Source organism: Pelmatolapia mariae, linkage group LG23 (genome assembly GCF_036321145.2).
Source record: "Pelmatolapia mariae isolate MD_Pm_ZW linkage group LG23, Pm_UMD_F_2, whole genome shotgun sequence".
Lineage (NCBI taxonomy): Eukaryota > Metazoa > Chordata > Actinopteri > Cichliformes > Cichlidae > Pelmatolapia > Pelmatolapia mariae.
Genome location: NC_086246.1, coordinates 7212997 through 7236759, shown reverse-complemented (window position 1 = coordinate 7236759; position 23763 = coordinate 7212997). Strand labels below are relative to the sequence as shown.

At 38.8% G+C, this 23763-nt stretch overlaps 1 protein-coding gene across 1 annotated transcript in view; it reads left to right on the top strand.

Moving 5' to 3' along the window:
* LOC134620904 (E3 ubiquitin-protein ligase HECW2-like) overlaps positions 1–23228 on the top strand; it is a 78429-nt gene extending 55201 nt beyond the window's left edge. Inside the window, exons 16-30 of the mRNA XM_063467255.1 lie at positions 109–261; positions 447–549; positions 683–779; positions 2489–2572; positions 2788–2897; positions 3625–3745; positions 8754–8867; positions 8943–9095; positions 9201–9299; positions 10403–10532; positions 11568–11714; positions 11845–11959; positions 18833–18918; positions 19065–19177; positions 21018–23228. Coding sequence (XP_063323325.1) covers positions 109–261; positions 447–549; positions 683–779; positions 2489–2572; positions 2788–2897; positions 3625–3745; positions 8754–8867; positions 8943–9095; positions 9201–9299; positions 10403–10532; positions 11568–11714; positions 11845–11959; positions 18833–18918; positions 19065–19177; positions 21018–21129 — 1737 coding nt within the window. The 3' untranslated portion in view covers positions 21130–23228. The remainder of the gene's footprint in view (positions 1–108; positions 262–446; positions 550–682; positions 780–2488; positions 2573–2787; positions 2898–3624; positions 3746–8753; positions 8868–8942; positions 9096–9200; positions 9300–10402; positions 10533–11567; positions 11715–11844; positions 11960–18832; positions 18919–19064; positions 19178–21017) is intronic.
* The last annotated feature ends 535 nt before the right edge of the window (positions 23229–23763 follow it).

Here is a 23763-nt window from a genome sequence, read left to right as displayed (position 1 = left end):
TCTACACTTATTCTGTCAAGTATTTCTTACTTTTTAAAAATTGTAATCAAATTAAAAATGATTAACACTTGACAGCTTGTATGTGTATCTGTGTGCACACCCATCTAGCCTTTCTTTGTAGACCATAACTGCCGTGCCACTACGTTCATTGACCCCCGGCTGCCTCTCCAAAGCTCTCGGCCGCTGAGCCTCCTCGCTCACCGCCAACACCTGACTCGCCAGCGCAGCCACAGTGCTGGAGAGGTTACCACTCGGCGACTGGTAAGGGACACGTAATGATCGTGGACAACAGAAAGTACAGTTGTTTTAAAACAGCTACTTAAATTGGTCCTCTAATCATAACAGGAATACGCAGTTACATGTTTTCTTCCTCCACTTACATATCATGTAAACCTGTCTTGTCAAACAAGAAGGGCAGCATGTTTATTGACATCCTGTTTTTATAGATGGGTGAGGACCCTCGTCATGTTAGCCCACCTGTTCTTCCACGACCTTCCAGCACCTTCACATCTGCCAACAGAGGACCATGCCAAGACTTAATACCAGTGGGTTAGTGCATGCACAAGCACACACACACACACACACACACGCACGCACGCACGCACACATGCACGCACACACAAGAATCTGAGAGGAAGAGATGAATACATTTGACAAAAATTTTCTGTTCACTTTTTTCTAGCTTACAATGAGAAGATTGTGGCATTTCTACGACAACCAAACATCTTTGAGATTTTGCAGGAGAGGCAGCCTGACTTTAACCGGAACCATGCACTCAGGTACATACATACAGAAATGCATAGCTTGACGTTTATATAATGCTTTCCTTAATCTGGTGACTAGAATTTTTCTTTGTTCTCAGTTACTTTGATACAATGGCATCTGCTGTGATACTTACACCTAATGGCCCCTTAAGTCTTGCAAGTGTTAGCTTTAGTTTGATACCAAGATGGTTATACAGAGTTTGTAATTGCAGAGAAATAATCAATTCATTTTGGGCATGTCATTTTCAAGCACAAACCCCGGGTTGTAAAAGTTTAAGAGTGCTATTTTTCATGCTTGAAATATATTCAAAAGGCATTTCTCGTGCCAGGACTCCACGAACTCCACAAACAACACCACTATGTGTCATTGATGCATAGCTTTACTGCCGCACAAATATGGGAGGAAAAACAGCTTTTCTAGATGAAATGTCTGGTACACAAACATTATTTGAAATCTTCTTCACTATCCAATCCCTCTGATCCACATCTCCACCGCCTTAACCCTCAGACCTGTCTTCTGTTCCCACGGTTTTAAGTCGAGTTTAAGTGCAAGAGTTTTCAGAAAAAAACTCCCTCTCCCTCCACATAGACCTTATGATTGTTCCATGGGTCCAATTGGGCATAATTTGTTTTCTGTTTCAAGGTATAGAGATTGACTTCCTAAAAGCGGTGGTGATCTTGACAGATTTTTACTTAAATATTACTTTTGAGCTAAACTTTATGAAGACATGTAGAATGTGGCTCATTAGGAAGAGCCCAGTTAGAACTTAAACGTGTTTTAAATAGCTTTGACGAGGAACACAATTCAGCTTGCAGGAAACAAACTAATATTGCAGGAAAATTTTTTATACAAGAATCAACTTCATATATTAGAGACCTTAGACAAGATGAAAAATATTGCTGTGCCTTGTTCCTATTTAACAGTGGTATCATATGTAGAAACATTTAATTATTGCAAGAAAACTTAATTGTCAGAAGAGAAAATCATCAAAGAAGGAAGCAAAGTTCATTGTGCTACTGCTAATTGCATTGCAACATTTTTTTCCATTAATATTTGAAATTTTACAACATAATAATCAAAGACACACAGACAAAAGAAATGCACAAACAGCAAGTGCCAAAAAATGACAATGGAAATAAAAATCAATAATAAAATGATGAAACATTTATAAAAACATATTAGAAATTAATATTAAAGATTATTGTTAAATTAATATTTAAAACACTAGCCCTAAAATCTGATCATAACCTTCAAATACGCCTGGAAATGTGAAAAGATCAATGCAAAATGTCCTGACTATGATAAATCTGTTGTTGCAAACACAAAATTAAAAATTGCAATTTTTTGGAGACCATACTGCAACTGCAAACCAAGACTTTCCAGTAGAAAGATTTTGTTGCAGAAACTGCTTTTGTCTGCAAGAAGCAGTCACAACACACAAATAATATGGACTGGTTCTTATATAGCGCTTAATCTACTCTCTCTGAGCACTCAAAGCGCTTTACACTAGCCTCATGCAGGACTATTTTCTGAGTGCTTTCTGTCTAACACACACATTCATACTCCAGTGGTTGCATCGGAGAGCATGGGGTTAGTACAGAGATAGTTAGTACAGGATCTTGTCTGCTCCAGTTGCCCCTCAAGTAGCCAAAGTCAAAGTGAAATACATGCATAGGATACATTAATGAATAGCATTGCCATTGTAATGTTGCTGTGACAACAGGGAGAAAGTGCAGCTGATCCGCACAGATGGAGTGTCAGGATTGGCCAGGCTGTCAGGAGCTGCCGACCTTGTCATGTTGCTAAGGTGACATATTTCTGCTTTACCTCCTCTGTCTTATTCCATTCTTATTTTGTTTTTTTCTTGGCTTTCATTTTTCTAATTGGACTAGTTGTGTATCCCCTTCTTGTTATTACCTTTTTTTTTTTCATTTTCTCGCTGCTCTACTGAAGTAATTGCATTTAGTGAATTGGTTTCTTTTTTTATGTCCCTTCATCCCCACTCCACCCTTCCATCTGCAGTCTCTTTGAAGAAGAAGTGATGTCCTATGTGCCTCCTCATGCCTTACTTCACCCCAGCTACTGCCAGTCACCTCGGGGGTCACCTGTCTCTTCCCCACAGAATTCACCTGGTAAAAGATCAACAGAAAAGTCACAGCATTGTGAAAAAAAACAACACATGCAAAATATATTATCCCCAAACCCTCTCTCACAAATTCATATGGAACCTACTTTTACTGTGTTTGAGCCCTGCAGAGTACTTTGCTGATATTTTCGTTAAGTGCACTTCACATTGCTGTACAGCTGATTCACGTAGAATATCTGGATTGAACTGAACTCAGAACTCCAGTTCAACAGAAAGAAATTTAGCTCTGAGCTAAAATGAAAAGCTGAAATTTGTACAACGGTTGTTATCCAAGCCATTCCCTCCTTCCTTACTTGCTATGGTGTTGAACTGTCCTTACACATCATCTGTGCATTGAACAGTGGAAATTTACAGTCATGTTTAAACAAGAACGACAAAAGTAGACTTTTCACACCAACAATAAAGACTTAATGTTTTAGACAACCATTGGTAAAATCAGAACACAGCTAGTCATGTTAGAGCAGGTTGTTCACTAATCACAGATTTAACTGATGAGTTCATTGTCTGTAAAGTGCAGAAGCTGCACCTGCAACCCAAGTTACAAATAAACACCCTTGTATGACAGCTGCACCACTGTTGTTGTGCATGTGACGAAATTAATTGGCATATTCTTGCTTGGTAGAATTCTGAATATATAAATGAAGAACATTTCTGCTTTATCTGTCAGCTTGTTGACATAACGCATCAAAGTAAACATTTAAGTGTGCGCGTAGGTACTCAGAGAGCTAATGCCAGAGCACCAGCACCCTACAAGAGAGACTTTGAGGCAAAACTGCGAAACTTCTACAGGAAACTGGAAACTAAGGGCTATGGACAAGGACCAGGGAAGCTAAAGTAAGTCAGCAGCTTTGACTGTAGAAGGCATCCTTTCTCATTATTTTTTGTTTACCGTATTTTCAGCACTGTAAAGCACACTTACAGATCCGGTGCACTTATGTATGAATTCTGGTTGTGCTTACTGACCTCGAAACCGATTTATTGCAGTACACGGCGCTCAAAAATCTGTCAGAAAATGTTTTAGCAGGACTTTGGTAAGCTACAAAGCCGCACCACTGGATGGATTGTTGGAGCATTACGGCTACCGTAGTTAGGAGTAGTGATGGTAAATTTGATTCTTTTTACTGAATCGAGTTTTAATGAGTCACTCACCAAAGTGAATCGGGTTTTTTGAGTCATTTGATTCACTGAGTCAGTTGACCAGAGAGTGCAAAAAATGTACATTTTCACTCAAACTTAATTTCTTTTCTCTTTTCATGTAAATCCTACTGCTAAGATGAGTGATTCTAAAAGAAAACAACAATTTTATAAAGCAAAAAAGAGCAAAAAAATTTCTAAAGGGAACATTATTTTATTAGTATTTTCCTTAAATGTGTCAAGTATATATTTTCTCATCTAAATGTCCACTGAGCCGTGAGCCAGGGGGCGGTAATGCGCCTTAACATTGGTTGCCAACCAAGAAGAAGAAGCTGTGAGCCCGGAGGGAGGGGGTGAGTGAGTGAGTGATTCGTTCGCTCTATGATTCAGCACAGGAGGGAGGGGGTTAGCGAGTCCTGAGTGACTCGCTGGCTCTACGATTCAGCACAGGAGGGAGGGGGTGAGCGAGTCCTGAGTGACTCGCTGGCTCTATGATTCAGCACAGGAGGGAGGGGGTTAGCGAGTCCTGAGTGACTCGCTGGCTCTACGATTCAGCACAGGAGGGAGGGGGTGAGCGAGTCCTGAGTGACTCGCTGGCTCTATGATTCAGCACAGGAGGGAGGGGGTTAGCGAGTCCTGAGTGACTCGCTGGCTCTATGATTCAGCACAGGAGGGAGGGGGTTAGCGAGTCCTGAGTGACTCGCTGGCTCTACGATTCAGCACAGGAGGGAGGGGGTTAGCGAGTCCTGAGTGACTCGCTGGCTCTACGATTCAGCACAGGAGGGAGGGGGTTAGCGAGTCCTGAGTGACTCGCTGGCTCTACGATTCAGCACAGGAAAGGAGGGGGTGAGTAGCTCAAATGTGCTGTTAGCATGTTAGCAGAGCGATGCTACTGTGAACCGAGGAGCTATTGTCTTGATGTGAGCTTCTACTCGGTTTTTTCTTCCAGTTCAGAGCAGAAATGTTTTTGTTAAGATACTGGATGTTGTGTTTTTCTCCACAATTTTAATTATAAGCTAGATATATTGCTGCTAACAGCAACAGGTGAGTCAGTTGGGCTTGTGAATCATGATTCATGAGTCAGTAAAGTGATTCTTGAGTATTGAACGATTCGTTCATGATTCGCGCATCACTAGTCAGGAGCCTCGCGGCGTAATCTGGGTCCTAAACTCTGTCTTCTTCAGGTCCCAAAAACTGTCTAAATTCTTTCATCTTTAATAAAATGATCAGTGTTGCTGCTTTACCAGGTATAACAATTACAAGTATTTATTACAATTAACGGAGTTAGAAGTTAGCAGGAAGTTAGCTCGCTAGTTTCTACCTCGACATGAGCATGTTCTGACTGAGAGATTTCTGAAAAAATTCAAACGTACAGCTCTGCTATCACTTCCAACATAAATGAAGACAGAAAACTAAACAGCAGTGACGTTTGTAGGGTTACTGAAGTTGGGCTAGCTGGTATATAATGATGTGCTAAGGCAGGGGTCAGCAACCTTTAAGACCCAAAGCGCCATTTGGAGCCGGTTTCCACACAAAAGAAAACACTGGGAGCCGCAAATACTTTTTGACATCTAAAATGAAGATAACACTGTATATATTGTTTTTTTACCTTTATGCGAACAACTAAGGTGTGTTGATTATGAAATCCATGAAGTGCTACAGAGAAAATGACATTTTATTTATGTAATTAACACATTTTGAACTCTTAAAGAAATATAACAAAAGGAAAGACACCCAGCTGAACTAAAATGATCCATGTAGCAAACAAAAACTGTTGTGAGCCGCCACCCTTATATCGCCTTTGTGCTTTTGGAGCCTTGACCTGACTTTTAAAAAATAATTGGAAAAAAGGCACTATGCTGCTGAAAAATGAAAAAGAGATATTTGCAAAATTCTGCCTAAATATGTATTTGACCTGGTTAATGTGTGTGGCGAGGCGGACGCACCTGAGCGGCACCTGCAATCACGCCTCGCCGCCTTAATGTCTGTGCTATCTATGCTGTTGTGCTGGTGTGTGTCGGGCTGTGAGCTGAAAAGCAACAGCCGGCTGTATGCGTACAGCAACCGTGTGTGAAAAGTGGTCAATAAAGAGATGCTGAAAAGCGTGTTCATGGAAACATTGTCGGGTCTGCCATGATATGTTTACAATGGGACTTCTGCTCCTGAACCTCTGCGCACAGCGTCTGCAAATCGGGGCTGTACGAAGTCACTTTCATCTTTACGCAGGACTGTAAGCTGTCATCTGTGAGGCGTGAGCGGTGTTTGTTTTTAACATAGTTCACAGTGGAGAATAGCTGCTGACATAATGTGGATCCGAAGATCCATAATTGGCCTACCTGGGGTTGAAAGTCTCGATAAATGCACGGTGTTTCGGCGGGTACACCGGCTTCTGTGAGTGTGACTCTTATTTTGAGCGATGAAAAAATAATAGAATATAATTTTATTTTTATATTTCAATATCACAATAATCTTCCAATTTAGAACTACAATTTAAAAAAGAACTAACATAAATAAAATACACTTCAGCTAAATACTTCTAATTTATTTTCCCAAACCACGCGGAGCCGCACTATAAGGACTAAAGAGCCGTATGCGGCTCCGGAGCCGCAGGTTGCCGATCCCTGTGCTATGTGATCGCTAGCGACAGAGCTATGTTAGCATAACTCCCTTAACACTGGAGTTATTCTTCCATCCCTGAAAACTACTTCTGTCACTCCAATTCTCAAAAAGCCTGATGCAGATCCCAATAATTTTGATAACCTCCGCCCTATATCAAAGCTCCCCTTTATTTCAAAGATCCTTGAGAAAGTTGTTGCCTCTCAGCTTCACTCATACCTCAATAACCATAATCTCTACGAACAATTTCAATCTGGTTTCTGCCCCAATCATAGTACAGAAACTGCCTTGTTAAGGATTACTAATGACCTTCTGATGGCAGCTGATTCTGGTCTTTTACCATTCTCATCCTTCTGGATCTTAGTGCGACATTTGACACAATTTGTCATAATATCCTCCTGAGCAGATTAGCATCCACTGGCATTAGTCACACACCCCTTCACCTCCTATCTCTCAGACCGCACTCTGTTTATCCAATTTAAATCCCATTCTTCAAGTCTCTATCCTGTTTCTGCTGGTATGCCCCAGGGTTCAGTATTAGGGCCTCTTTTATTCATTATCTACATGCTCCCTCTTGGCCAAATATTCCAAAAATATCATACCAATTTTCATTGTTATTCTGATGACACCCAGCTCTACATTTCCTCCAAACCTAATTCATCCCTTCCACCTACCTCCCTCTCAAACTGTCTTATGGAGATTAGATCATGGTTTTCCTCCAATTTTCTCAAACTTAACAGTAATAAAACTGAAGTTTTACTTGTTGGCACAGCCTCTATCTTAACCAAATCCCACAGTTGTTCCATTAACATTGAAAGTTCTCCCACCCTTTCCTCGCCTCAGGTTAAGAGTTTGGGTGTCATACTTGACAGTACTCTCTCATTTCAGTCTCATATTAATTACATAACCCAGTCTGCATACTGTCACTTACATAACATTAGCCGACTCCGCCCCTTCCTTACTCCCCATGCTGCTGCCATCCTTGTCCGTAGTCTTATTACTTCCCGGATCGATTATTGCAACTCCCTCCTATTTGGTCTCCCCAATAAGTCCCTCCATAAACTTCAACTTCTTCAAAATTCTGCTGCCTGGGTCATAACTCGTACTCCCTTAAGAGACCAGATAACCCCAATTCTTCAACAGCTTCACTGGTTGCCCATAGAAGCCAGGATAAACTTTAAAATCTTAGCTCTCACGTTTAAGTGTATTCATAACCTTGCCCCTCGTTATCTCTGTGATCTGCTTCATATCACCACAGTTTCCCGCTCTCTCAGATCTTCATCTGCCATTTATCTTGTTGTTCCTTCTGCTCGCCTTACCACTATGGGGCACAGAGCTTTCAGTCGCCCTGCTCCTCGGCTCTGGAACTCACTTCCTTCAGCCTTAAGAAATATAGATCCCCTTCCCTTATTTAAATCACAACTCAAAACCTACTTGTTTGAACTGGCTTACTCACTTTAACACAGATTTTACTTGCTGTCAAATCATGTTTTTTTGTTTTTGGGTTTTTTTTGTTTTTAATTTGTTGTTTGTGGTTGTATTTTGCTGGTTTCTGTATTTTAATTTATTAGAATCTATTTTAATCTACTATTTTATTTGATGTCTTTTTCTCTTGTAAGGTGACCTTGGGTTTTAGAAAGGCGCCCTCAAATAAAATGTATTATTATTATTATTATTATAACATAAACACAGTGAAGCTGGAGGAAGAACACTAACTTTTTTCTACTGGATAAAAGTTAACGTGAGGGTTCCTGATGGTTAGGGACAAATGCAATCGCATGGCAGGATGCTGTAAACGGACCAAACTTCAGTCAGGAGAACAACTGAGATAATGCATCCACAATACGAGGTTACTCATTAATATACTGCAACAACAGGGGAATAGAGCAGCTGCCAGAGAATTTGACATTAACGAGTCAATGGTACAAAAATGAAGCAAGCAAAAAAAATGAACTGAGTAAAGTTTGACTTATCTGACTGTTTTGTTTCGCTTAATGCGCCTTATAATCCGGTGTGCCTTATGTTCCGAAAAATTCAGTACTCTTTGTATGTTGGGAGTTGTCTGTCTGCACTTCTTGTTTGTCTGTCTTAGACTGATCATTCGTCGTGACCAACTCCTGGAAGATGCCTTCAACCAAATTATGTGTTACTCCCGGAAAGACCTACAGCGGAGCAAGCTTTATGTTAGCTTTGTCGGGGAGGAGGGGTGAGTATCTGGGAGGGGCAAGGAAGGGAAGAGAAGAAAAAAAGGAAATCTAAAGTCTAAATGTGTGTGTTTCAGGTTGGACTACAGTGGGCCCTCAAGAGAATTTTTCTTCTTGGTTTCCAGAGAACTGTTTAACCCTTATTATGGTCTGTTTGAGTACTCTGCCAATGACACTTACACCGTTCAGATCAGTCCCATGTCTGCCTTCGTTGACAATCACCATGAGTGGTAAAAGTCAATTTGAAACCCCGCCCAAACACACACACACACACACACACACACACACACACACACACACACAATATTTAACTTTTGTGTTTGTGTATGCCTCAGGTTCCGATTCAGTGGTCGCATTTTGGGAATGGCTCTGATCCATCAGTACCTGCTGGATGCCTTCTTCACCAGACCCTTCTATAAAGGCCTACTTCGGATGTATGTTGACACACAATACTCAAATGCACATGAAATGTCTGTATGTATACGCCCACCTGCCATTTTGTTAGGTACGCCTGAGCAACTGCTCGTTAACACATATATTCTCTGTTTTCGCTCGTCTTGAGTGATATCACATTCTTAATCCAGGGTTTAATATTTTGTGGGCCAACATACTGCAGCTATAACTATAGCTGCTATAGAAGTGTGTTCTGGGTCAGTGTGTGTTTACAGCTCACGCTAACCCAGCCCAACCCAACTCCAGCCCTCTTGGCATTTCTTCAGCCTTGGGCCGATCCCTACCCTCCAGGCCCCAGCAGATACTAAAATAAGGAGAGAAAAAAACAATCAGTCCAATCAGAATCAGCTGTTTCTGCCCTGACGCTGTCCCTTGAGCCTGCTGCTCCACCACCCTTCCCATGCAGCTGAACCCCAAACCACACCCTGCCACAGCAGTCTTCTGGCAGCTGTAAAGTCCAGCGTACCTATTGAGCCAATAATATGACAGCAACTTAATACTTGTAGACATGGTCACAACAACCATCAGAATGGACAAGAGAGGTGATTTAAGTTACTTTGAAGTGTCATTGTTTTTAGTGTCACATGGGCTGGTCTGCTATTTCAAAAACTGGGATCTCTAGGATTTACAGAGAATAGTATGACAAATATATAATATCCTGTGAGTGGCAGTTCTCTGAACATGTGTTGATGCCAGAGGTCAAAGAACAATGGCCAGACCACTTCAAGCTGATAGGAATGTGAAAATAACCAACCAACCAAAGCAGGCAGAGGAGCTTGGTGCAGGTGCACTACACCAGGTGCCACTCCTGTCAAAATCTGTGAGGAATGTTTCTACCATCTTGTTGAATGTCTGGCATTAAGAATTATGGCAGTTCTGAAGGCAACAGGCGTCCAACTCAGTACTAGAAATACGTACTTAACAAAGTGACTAATGTATACACAGTTTGCTGAAATATATATATGTACATTTTTAAACAGATTTTAACTGTGAACAAGAGCCAGTGTGAGGATAAGTTAATCTGTATGTGGGTCTAAGACAGCAGACATAGACCCACACATTATCTGCCTTTCCCAACTTGTAGTCCCTGTGACCTGAGTGATCTGGAGTATTTGGATGAAGAGTTTCACCAGTCTCTTCAGTGGATGAAGGACAATGACATAGACGATATGCTGGACCTCTCCTTCACTGTCAATGAAGAAGTTTTTGGACAGGTCAGTGTATGTAGGTGTGTGCGTGCTTGTGTGTGTGTATGTACACCAACTATGCTTTCAACAAATGGGGGTGGCTGTTGCTCAGGAAGTAGAGCAGGCCATCTATTAATCGGATGGTTGGTGGTTCCCTGGCTGCTTCAGTCGACATGCCAAATATGATACTTAGCCAATTATGTGTGAATGTTAGATAGTTCAACGTGGCTTAGAGAAAGCATAGTGCTTGTGTGAGTTGGTGACTGAGGCAAATTGTATTGAGGGCTTTGAGTGCTCAGGTAGAGTAGAAAAGCACCAGTCCATTTACCAAATTAAAATACACAACTTGGGTATAATCCTGGCCTTACACCAAGCCAGCATCCCAGATGCCTTGGCAGTGTAAGGAGTTTCACCAGTCTCTCCAGTGGATGAAGGTTACTGAGTGATTTGCCAGTTTTATCAGTCCTTTTTCGTTATTTTACAGTCATTTCATTTACTTTGAGTTTTTGTTAACTTTATTCACTAGAGGTCTTCATGGGTCCAAAAATATGGGGCCTAAACAGTTCTGACCAACAAATAAACAAACTTGACCAACCAAGGGTAGGCAATCTGCAACGCCAGACAACATCACATGCTGTCCAGAAGAAATTGCCAGTTTGGTTTCTTGCAACACCAAGTTTGGTAATGTGGGTGTTGCACAGCACTGTCCAGTCAGGTAGCATGCTGTTCACGTCTGTAAGTGAATATAATGTAGGATAATTGAAAAATAAAGATACTAGATTTACTTTCATCATCAAAACACTTAGAGAAATGTTGTTGGATATATGTGAAGATAGAATGTAATACAGAATGTACTGCCAATATATGCTGTTGCAATGCATATGCAAATAACAGGGTAGAAAATCTCGAAATTGGATTTGAGAACGAAAAGTGATTCTTCTGCAGTTTGAACAGTGGTGCAGAGAAGGAGGAAAGACACTCTAGCTTGAATCTCGTTAACCGTTCATGGTTTAGAAAGGAAACAATCCATGATATCCACCAAATAATTTTGTTTTGTCATAGATAACAGAAAGGGAGCTGAAGCCCGGTGGAGCCAACATTCCTGTCTCAGAGAAGAACAAGAAGGAATACATTGAGCGCATGGTAAAGTGGAGGATAGAGAGAGGAGTGGTACACCAGACTGAAAGCTTGGTCAGAGGCTTCTATGAGGTATGGCTTAGTGTGACAGAGTTTTTATATATATTTCACATTTTATGCGTCACCCAATTTATCTCTAGTGCCCCTAAATGTACAGTGTAAAAAAAGATCTCACTGTTTTATATTTTGAATGTTTTTGCAGGTGGTGGATGCCAGGTTGGTATCTGTGTTTGATGCCAGGGAACTGGAGCTGGTAATTGCAGGCACTGCGGAAATTGACTTAACAGACTGGAGGAACAACACTGAGTACAGAGGAGGTGTGGAGGAAGTTAAGAATGAATGTTTGTTTTTCAGGATAGATTTGTTTTAAACCTTTAGATAAAGTTTAAGATAAAGTGTTATTTTTACAATTAACTAAGGCAGGTGTCAGCAAACTTCAACATCAAAAGAACTGTCAACAGGAGAAAAAGATCAGCTGGGGGACAGACAGGTGGATCACAGATTTAATTGGGGGAGGATAAATGAATACATATAGTATGTGTGTTAATAGAGTTATGCAAATTGCCAACCTGTGACCCAGGGGAAAGAGAAGCTATTACCTGCTATTAGTTATTTATTACAGTCGCAGTTTTATGTTTGAGAAATACTAGCATTAAATTCATGTAACAACCAATAAGAAGCTAGAAACAAAAGGTAACTAGAAAATGCATTTTCTAAAGAAACTGCAGTGTGAATGCTGATAGCTGAATGTTTTGAGCTGAAATGAAATAATTGCTGAATGTTATTCTGAATTTTTCACCTGAAAACAAAAGTGCAGAACTGTTGAAAGCTGACGTTCACACAGAAGAAGTTGAAAAGTAGCTGAACATGTTTAAAATTTAAATTAGAAAAAGCTGAGTAATGATAAAAGAAATTTAGAGTCAGAAAACATCTGAATGAATATTAAAAGTTCATATTCTTTTAATCACTGAATGACTGAAATGTGGGAGAATTCACTACAGACAGGTAAATGCTGTAAGTTTTACTCATTCAGTCAGAAAAGATGATTCTAAAAGTCATCATCTGACTCCAACTGCCCAGATCTGAACCACCTGTGTGCAGAAGACAAATCCACCGATGAACAATAAGCTTGAATTTAACGGGCCAAGCAGAATGCTCTGATCAGATGGCCTGCACTAACTACTGACATACTATTACTCTGAGGCAAAACCCTGTCAAATCTGCCTTACTGCACCTACTGAAAAACTGCATCTAAATCAAGGACCCTAACTCTTATCAAAACACCTTTTGAACCATGAGGATCCTGAGGAATTGTTCTGCACAGCAGTGTGTCTTTTATGTTCCTGCTATCAGAAATGTGGTCACAGGAGCAATTTAAATAGTGGGGTCATTCCTGCTGTTGAGACAAACTCCTGACTAAAAATACAATGTATTTCTATGGGTTGGTTAGAAGGTTATCCCTCTACTTGGATTAACACAATTCTAGAAGTTTAGATGTCTGAGCTTTGAAAGACACTGTTGGAAAGAGAACAACGACGGCTACATTTTGAGGGTAAAATGATGGCTGTAGAGCAAACACTGTGCACACAGCAGCAGTTGAAACAGAAGTTTTTAAGATTAATTTTGAGAGACAGAGCTCATTAAGCAGGCAGGTGTGAGCCTGGTTGCTATAGCGACTCCAGCCAGTGGCACCACACACACACACACACACACACACACACACACACACACACACACACACACACACACACACACAGACATGCGCCTGTCTGCTGCTGCTAAATAAACAGAAAAGTGACCCTGAGACAAATGTTTCCCAAGAGAAAACTACAAGTCGTATTGACAAAATTCTTTCAATGTTTACTCTACAGAATTCTCAGTTTTCATGCCTGAGGAGTTTATTATATGGACAGTGTAAAGACAGCCTGTACTTCTGATTTTCAGACGAATTTTGGGAGCCATATTAACATTGGACTCTATGGAACAGTTTGAGGGAGGAGGCTGTGCATTGTTGACATTTATGAAAGAACCATAACATCAATTACAATAATAATGACATTGGATGAAAGAGGGCAACAATGACTACATTTTGAGGGTAAAATGATGGCTGTAGACCGAACGCTGTGGACACAGCAGCAGTTTAAAGCGAAGATTCTGAGATAAATTTTTCCCCTGCTCCCACTCTAGCAGTTGACTTTTCTCACTGTAACCTCCAACATTCCGCCCCATACACACCCATTATAAAGAAAAAATATAAAAGATGTTGAAAAGATAAGTACAAGCTGAATAGTTCAATGTCTTGGCTTCATTTTAAAGTTTGAATGGTGGTTCTAGGTCAACGTATGTGGAAGTAGTTAAAGAGTTGAAAGAGAAGTAAGTTGAATGAGAATTTGAAGATTCTCCCATTGAAATACATTGTAAATTTCTGTTGAATCGTTGAATAATTTAAAAAATATAAAAGTTAAAAATGAGAAAAATGCAAGCACACGTCCAAAAGAAGAGGAATCTAATGGTGGTTGAATGGTTTTTCTAAGTTGAACGGTCGGTGAAAAACGTACGGAAGATGAAAAGTAGAAGAACAATAGTGTGGATGCTTAATCAGCATCACACTAATAATGATGAGAAAACATATTTAAAGATACAAAGGATGCAAACACATTTAGTAATAACTGAAGGTAATAGGTATCACGAGCACAAAACTTTGATAGTTGACAAATGTTAAATACACCAGTGTACAACAAACCAATGAACTGGAAGTCATATCCTTTATGTACTGCAATCTTTCAGATTATTGATCTAGTAATCGATTGGTCTTTTCATGGTAATCCTCTTCCTAAACTCATATCATCCTGTTAACAGTATTAATGGTATAGTAACCTGCTAACTATAAAATTACAATATAGTTTAAAAAATCTGGCAATATACAAAATTCCTACATAATGTTTGCCTAATTAAAGTACACAAAATACTAGAATACTAAACTGCAGAATTACTTAAGATAGAAAACCAAGAAGCAGAGAGAACCAAACAATGGCAGTCTCATCCGAGTATTTCTGGATGTGACTCAGAGTTGTATTTGAATTCTGCTTTATACAATGTGAAAAGGAATGGAGCCAGGACAGTCCCCTGTGCTGTTATTAATGTCCCAGAAACACAGTTTCCCAACCTGACAAACTGTGACCTTTGCCAAGTAGTCTGTGAGACAGGAAAGAATCTATTCCCATCTATGTGAGCTTGTCTTTGAGTATATTTGGTTTAATGGTATTGAAAGAGACTCATCCAAGGGACTTCTTCAGTCTCAGCTTACTGTAGGTTTCCCCAGCTTTAAAAAAAAGTACATTTGTACAATGACTGAAACTAGCACCACCGGTAAACAATGGGATTTGAGGTCGGTTTATTAATCATTTATAAGGCGAGGCAAGGCAAGGCAAGTTTATTTATATAGCACAATTCAACAACACAGTGATTCAAAGTGCTTTACAGAGACATTAAAAAATAAAAACAAACAAAACGCTTGATTTAAAATGAAAAAAGAAAGAAACAGTAGATAAAATCAGTAGTTAAAATGTAAGTTTTAGAATTTAAGCTTAAAAGTAAAACAGGCGGATTTGGTGCTTTATTCAAAAGCAGCTGAGAACAGGTGAGTCTTCAACCTGGATTTAAATAAACTGAGTGTTTCAGCTGATCTGAGGCCTTCTGGGAGTTTGTTCCAGATATATGAAGCATAAAAGCTGAATGCAGCTTCTCCGTGTCTGGTTCTGACTCTGGGAACTGATAAAAAAAAACAAAAACTGATCCAGATGACCTGAGGGATCTGGAAGGTTCATACTGGGTCAGGAGGTCACTGATGTATTTTGGTTCTAAACCATACAGAGCTTTATAGACCAGCATCAGAACTTTAACCTCCTAAGACCCAAACTCTTCCACGGCATGCATTTTTAATTTCTCTTTGATATTTGGGCTGATTGGGTCCTGATGAATGTAAAAACAAAGAATTACCAGATTTTTTTTTCCTAATTTTTGTTTCTAAGAAAAATGAGAGCCACGTATGAGGATATTCGTTTAAAATTTCGATAGAACAGTTGCAGTATAATGTCCTTGTAAGTGGATATCAGGCCCTTGTAGAGCAAATTGAGTATTTTGGTCTAAATAACCCAAAATGTGATGTCCACATATGTGGACGCCAGGTCCTAGGAGGTTAAAGTCTATCCTCTGACGGACAGGCAGCCAGTGTAAAGACCTCAGAGCTGGACTGATGTGGTCCACTTTTTTGGTCTTAGTGAGGACTCGAGCAGCAGAGTTCTGAATGAGCTGTAGTTGTCTGACTGATTTTTTTAGGTAGACCTGTAAAGATGCTGTTACAGTAATCAAGCCTGCTAAAGATGAATGCATGGACTAGTTTTTCCAGGTCCTGTTGAGACATCAGATCTTTTATCCTTGAAATATTCCTTAGGTGATGGTAGGCTGACTTTGTTATTGCCTTAATGTGTTTTTCTAAGTTTAGGTCTGCGTCCATCACTACACCCAAATCTCTCGCCTGGTTGGTGGTTTTTAGGTGTATAGATTGAAGTTCTCTGGTGACCTGTAATCGTTTTTCTTTGGCTCCAAAGACTATTACTTCAGTTTTGTTTTTGTTTAGCTGGAGAAAATTGTGGCACAACCAGTCATTAATTACCTCAATGCATTTACCAAGAGCCTGTACAGGGCCTCGGTCTCCTGGTGACATTGTGATATATATTTGTGTGTCATGTGCGTAGCTATGATAGTTTATTTTGTTGTTCTTTATAATCTGTGCCAGTGGGAGCATGTAGATGTTAAACAGAAGGGGTCCCAAGATGGAACCTTGGGGAACTCCACATGTGATACTTGTCTGCTCAGATGTGAAGTTACCTATTGATACAAAGTATTTCCTGTTTTCTAAGTATGTTTTGAACCAGTTTAGTACAGTTCCTGAGAGACCTGCCCAGTTCTCCAGTCGTTTGAGTAATATGTTGTGGTTAACTGTATCAAATGCTGCACTGAGATCCTAAAACTAAGACTGACATTTTTCCACTGTCTGTATTCAGACATATGTCATTAAACACTTTGGTCAGAGCGGTTTCAGTGCTGTGGTTCTGTCTAAAACCGGAAGGCATCATAGCAGTTATTCTGTGTTAAGAAGTAATTGAGCTGTTGAGAAACTGCTTTTTCAATGATCTTACTTAAAAATGGGAGATTTGAGATCGGCCTGTAGTTGTTCATTTGTGTCTTGTCAAGATTGTCCTTTTTCAGTATAGGTTTTATCACAGCAGTTTTTAGAGGTTCTGGAAACACACCTGATATTAAAGAAAAGTTGACGATCTGTAACAGGTCTGACTCCAAAGTCTTTGAGACCTTTTTGAAAAAACTTGTTGGCAGGACATCTAAACAGCAAGAGGAGGAGTTCAGTTGGCCTAAGATGTCCTCCAGGTCTTTGCTGTTAATAGGGTGAAACTGTTTGATGGTGTTTAAACAGTTTTTTGGTGGACACAGTACATATCCTGAATCTGCTGTTGATGTACCAATTGCTTGTCTAATCTTTTGACTTTTGTCTGTGAAGAATTTGGCAAAGCCATTGAAGGCCATGGTCGAATGAAGTTCAGCTGCCCCTGACACAGGAGGGTTTGTTAGCCTGTCAACTGTAGAAAATAAGACCCGAGCATTATGACTGTTTTTGGTGATGATGTCAGAGAAGTAGGACCTCCTTGCACTCCTCAGTTGTAAATTATAATTGTGAAGTTTCTCTTTATAGATGTCGTAATGAACCTGGAGGTTTGTTTTACTCCATCTGCGCTCAACTTTCCGACACTCTCTTTTTTCATTTTTCACCAGTGTGGAGTTTCTCCATGGAAACTTATTCCTTCGAGAGATAACCTTCACCTTAATGGGAGCAATAGTGTCCATAACATTTAACATTTTAGCATTGAAGCTAGTGACGAGCTCATTGACTGAACCTCTGGTTAGGCCAGGTGTTAATGGGAAGACCTGGTTAAAGATCTCACTACTGTTTTCAGTTATACACCGTTTTGTGATCACTGCTGTTGATATATTTGTGTGGGCTGAGATTTTACTTTCAGGGTCTTTAGTCCCTTTGTCCTGAGGGTTGTCCACATGGATATTAAAATCCTCAACAATAATTACACAGTCAAAATCAACACAGATCACAGACAGCAGTTCACTGAGATCATTAAAAAGTATGCGCAGTATTTGGGAGGCGTTTAAACATTAAGAAACACAACTTTGGATGAGGCCTTCAGCTGTAATGCCACATATTCAAAAGACTGCAAATTGTAATGACCATTGATGATCAAAGACCACGAATCAATCGCCATGAGAACTATTCACAGAGAATTGGGGAATGGCTGCAATCACAGCATTGTAAGATGGTGAAAGATGTACCCTTAGGCCCCCTCATCGATTCAGAGATGGTCTTTTCCTTTTCATCTAAATGGCCTCCTTGATTCCCCACTCAAACTGCGTTTCTCCCTGTCCAGGATGTGTACATCCTCATCATTAAAAGAGTGGCCACTGGCCTGTAGGTGTGAATAGACTGCAGAGTCCTGGGCTGTCGAGAGGTTGTTTGGTTTCCCCGATTTATAAATCATTCGACTTAACAGTGTACACTATATTACTCTATTTGTGCCATGGGACTGGATCGTTCAGGTGGACCAGTTTTTGGCACAGCCTTTTTTGGGATTTGAAAGCCACAGAGACACAGTGTTTAGAGAGAATGCATCTCAACAACAACTGCTGCCTTCAGCTGAGAATGAAGAAGTCACTTGGATGAGTGATGAAACTTTTCTTCCACTAAAAATGTCAAAACGTCCAGATGAACAGAATCAACTTTCTGAGATCCACTTACCTGGATGATTCAGCATGCATCAAGACATTTTTTGTTGTGTTTTTTTGTTGTGTTTTGCTGTGTTTTGTTTTCGTGGTGGTTTTCTGATTTATTTATTTATTTTTTTGTCATTGTGGTTTAAAATGAAAAAATAAATACATCACTTAAAAAAGGATTTAAAAAAACTTTAACAACTTTGGCGATTTTTACTAAGAATAAGGTTTCAAAAAGCTCATCCCTTGATTCACTCAGACTTGAGCTTTGGTTATTTGGCTTTCATTATAGTCCTATTACCATGACATTTTGACAAAACATGAAATGTTGTGTTTAGGTTACCATGATAACCACATTGTGATCCGGTGGTTCTGGGCAGCGGTGGAGAGATTCAATAATGAGCAGAGATTGCGGCTCCTACAGGTAGGCATTTTTGTTTTAGTTAAAGAGGCTTTTTATTAAAAACAACAACAATAACAACAAACAAACATGTAACACTGCAGTTCTTTCTTGGTATTCTTATCCGCATGTCTTTTTTCTACTTGTTATCTTTCACCTTATATCCTCAGTTTGTGACTGGGACATCCAGTATTCCATATGAGGGTTTTGCTTCTCTGCGAGGCAGCAATGGACCCCGTAGGTTCTGTGTGGAGAAGTGGGGTAAAGTCACCTCCCTACCCAGGTAAATGCCAACCATCTCAGATTTGCGTAAAAATGTTATGGTTGTGTTCTTTTTGTTTGTTTGTTTGCACTTTGAAAAAATTTGTTTGCATACAAATATCTCAAAACTATTAAAGATGAAAGCCTGAAATTGACTATTAGCTAGTCAAAATATGTGCAAAAAATAATTATAATAATGACACTTCAATCCAGAAAGGTGTATACGTACTGGTAACAAGTCAGGTTTTTGCATGAAACAATGATATAGTTACACTGTAAGTAAATTTAAGTACAGCGTAAGTAATTTTAAGTATTGGGCAATTTTCCAGAAACACAAACTATACTTCGCTATCTTACATTGTAAGCACCTTGTACTTTCCTGGCTGTGGGCCATATTACTGAGTCACTTAATCTTGCCTAACTTCCATGTATTTTTTTTTTTTTACAAAAGGACAATAAGCAAGGATTGCCTACATGCAAATTAAACCTACATTCTAGCCAATCGGTATGCAGTGTAGGCAAAAACAAAACTACTCAAGTAAAGTACAAATACCTGAAAATTCTATTTAAGATTTGTACTTCATTACTTCCCACCTCTGCAGTTAACCAAAGAGGAGAGAGGGATAGCTCTGCATTGCCTAGAAAATTATTACAAGGCAGCCTGACTGCACTCTTGTCAGAATTCCTTCCAGCAGAATTAGATGGCAGATTAAAAAAATGGGTAGAGAATGGAATCACTTCATATCGCATTATATATCATCTGAAGAAGGCCTGGATTCCTTCCAAAAACATTCTAATAAATATAATTTAGAAAAAGAGGACTTTTTTTAGACATCTTCAAAAAAGACACAATTACAAAAGGGAAAGAATCTGGCCTGATCACTATTTTTGTGAACTCATATGAAGGCAACACAAAGGGGAAACTTATTTCGAGTCTCTGCAGTCTCTGCAAGAGGGAAAAAATGTTGATCTACTTTTATCTACCTTGTACATTAAGGGAGATGGGAGAAAGATGCAAATATAAAATAAACAAAAAATGACTGGCTTAATATGTATAAGACATGCTGCTACACCTCAAATTCAGAAACATGGAAAGGAGTAATTGGGAAGAGCATTTTAAGATTTTTCATATCACATGTCCAACTATTGAAGATTGTTAGGATAGATAGGATAGAGATTGTATAAAATATACATGCAATGGAAAGAATGAAATTTTCCTTTAAACATTTAACTGATAAAAATGATAATTAGTGGTCAAAATATAATATTTTTTTAATCAGAGGTGCTCTCCTTCTTTCTCCATGTAGGGGTAATTTTGATATGATACAATAGTGATAGGATTTCTGGTTCTAATCAAAAATTTATGTTTATGTATATATGTGCTATACTAGAAAAGAACTTGAAAGATACTTAGTCTTCACAGAAACATGATATGATTACATATACAGGTGCAACAATATGTTTTTTAATTTGTTTATTTTTCTCTCTCATCTTTTCAGTTGAGTTTCTTAACTTTGACATGGTTTTTTTTGGCTGTCTGTCACATCTGTAAATGTTAATGCAAAAAGAAGAAATGGTAATATTCTCACACAGTCAAACTTTTTCCCCCACATTTAGTTTGCTGGGGTAGTCCTAGTTATTTCTGTGTTTATGATATTAAATATTAAAGTTCTCTGAATTCCCAGGCACTTATTTCGGTCATACACTGTAGTAACTATGATAATAAAACCAGATTTTTCTTAGATTTGAGCTTCTCTATGTATCCTGTCAGTGGCCTGTGCTTTAATACATCCAGAATACACACTGTGGCTTTTGTTCAAGCATTTGCTGAAGAACAACACTGTCTCTGGTCTGTTCTCCAGAGCTCACACCTGCTTCAACCGGCTGGACCTACCACCGTACCCATCTTTCTCAGTGCTGTATGAGAAGCTGCTGACTGCTGTGGAAGAGACCAGCACCTTTGGACTGGAATGAGATTCTCGTCTCCCCCATATCCCAGTTTACCCTGCGTCTGCCCCTGGAAGACTGCTGCTGATAGTGAAGTTTAAAAGTCAGATTTTGAAGTCCAATTCCTGATTTAAATTTATAATAGGATGTTTTGTTACAGGATCTGACCTTTTGAAATGTTTTGTGTACAAAGGTAAACCTTTTTTGTTGCACCTGCATGTATTTCACACCTACTTAATAACTTGCTTTCACCTATGTAACATGACAAATGAAGACCTGCGCTCGCTTTAGGACTTTGACTGGAACTGCCAAGATCTGACCAATCAGAGGTCAAGGGCGCCTGAGTTTTTTTTATTTTTTGGGGGGGAGGGGGGGTTAATCAAGGAGGTTAAAATGGTTAGACCAATTAAAGAACCTGCAGCCACTGCCTTCCCTGCGAATGTTGACCTGATTCTACTTTAACTTAGTTTGGATGGATCTTGGAGGACTATAAGGACCATCCAAAACTATGTGTCTCTACAATGCACTTGTAATACAGCATGTTATTGTGATGTAGTAACTTCACTATGTGTAGGTTGTGGATTTATTTATTAAAAACCTGAGGTAGACCTAAGGTAATTTTTGTTTTGTTTTTTCAGTGGACTTTGTCCACAGCTAATTCTGGAGTGTAGTCAGAAATTTTTGGTATTGCAGTTACCTTGTTGTTTAACTCATTTTCTAATGATGCAGGAGTGACATGTGTGATCTGAACTAACTAGCTAGCTTTACAGTGTAGATTGTGATATCTCTACCAGATCTGGATCAGTTGGCAAAAACATATTTGGTCACCACTTACCTGAGTTACTATATTGACAACCAATATATGATCATCAATTTATCATTTTACTTTTACAGCCCCAGTCTTCAAAACATTAGGATGCTATGTAAAATATAAATTAAGACAGAAAATTTTGAGGAAAAAAAAGTCAATTTGAATTTAATGGCAGAAACACATCTCATAAAAATTAAGACAGGATCATGTCATGTTTATCGCTATTTAGTGAGTCTTTGGAAAAGGAATGTTATCTCCTTCTTGTCTGATATAGGATTCTAGTTACTTAAGTCTTCTTTGTTGTGTTTTTCACTTCATCATGTATCAAATGTTTTAACTGATGAAAGACTTAGATGTCAGACAGGCCAATTAAGCACCTGGACCTTATTCAGTCATTCAGCAGTAAAAACTCTGTAATGGTAGAAGCATGAACATTACCCATAAAATCCAATCCAATTCAGATCTTCACTTAGGATGCAGTATAAATTTAAGCATGCACTGCACTACCACTTCCAGAAAAAAAAGTCAAATCTTTAGTCCCGGACTTTGGTTTATATTATTATTTCATGCACAGAAAATTAAAGACTAAAAAGGAACCTAAAAGCAGTGCATGAAAAAGTTGCCCTTAATGAAACTAAATATTTCTGATATGGTATGAGTAATTCTGATGTACTATCATTAATGCTGACACAAGTTCTCTAATTACTTACTTTACTTACTTTGAATTTGTCTAAATTCTCATCACTTTTGACTGTCCCTTTAGTTCTGACTTATTTTCTTGTAATATGAGTGTTGTGTAAACATGCTTAATTCTTCATCTACTTTCTTTTCTTGCTGAAATGAGTGTCCCACTGGGTTTACACCACTGGTTGTGTGACTGAAGTAACAACATACAGACTGCTACTGTGCAGAGAAGTTTATGTGTGTTAGATGGCATTCAACAGTGTAAATTATTTAGTGCACAGTTATTTATTTAGAACATTGGAACCACTCCTGCTGCTTTAAATATTTGAAATTGATTTTGTCTTGGACCTACTGTTTTCCTTCTTTATATTTTTAGAGACTAAAGATACATTTTGGCAGGAAGCTGAGTAAAATTTCATGTACAAATTCACTTTACTTCAAATACTTCTCGTACTGAAAACGGTTATGTCAGTTTTCTCACTTGTCTGTCTGGCTAGAATGTACCAAAGTTTTGAGCCTTAAGTGGCAGCCACACATCTGACAGCCAATCAGTCTGTCTAGTCCACCTTACTTTAATATATGAATATTTGTAAGCACTTCTCTTCTAAAATAAAGTTTCATCTCTATATAAGTTTTTGTTTGTTTTTTTAATGACAGACTCTCTAGTATGTCTAATGACGATGAATCAGGGCTTAAATTTCATAATAATACCAGATTAAACCAAACATCAAGATGCACAATGATTATTATTTGTAATAACCATGAATTTGGGATGTAGAAATATAAATGGTCTGTTTCTTCTAAAATTAAAAGTATTTTATATAATAATATAATTATGTTCTTATTATAAAATAGATTATATAATCCTTAATATTTTCTACATTTCAAATGTGAATGTCTTAATTATGAATCATCCATAGGCAGATTATTGCTATTTTACTGTACACTGCTGGGTAGTGGGACCCAATCTTATCTTATATGTAACTAGCTGAATGATGGTAAAAGTGAGATGAAGACTGAAATGAGGATATTTGGATATTCTGCTAACACTTCCCAGTCATTCTCGGAGTGGTAGTGAAACTGTATTTTTTTTTTTTAAGTATAAAACATATATATAAATATTTGCCTTTGGCAGAAGAATAAATCTTGAATAAATTGAAAATCAC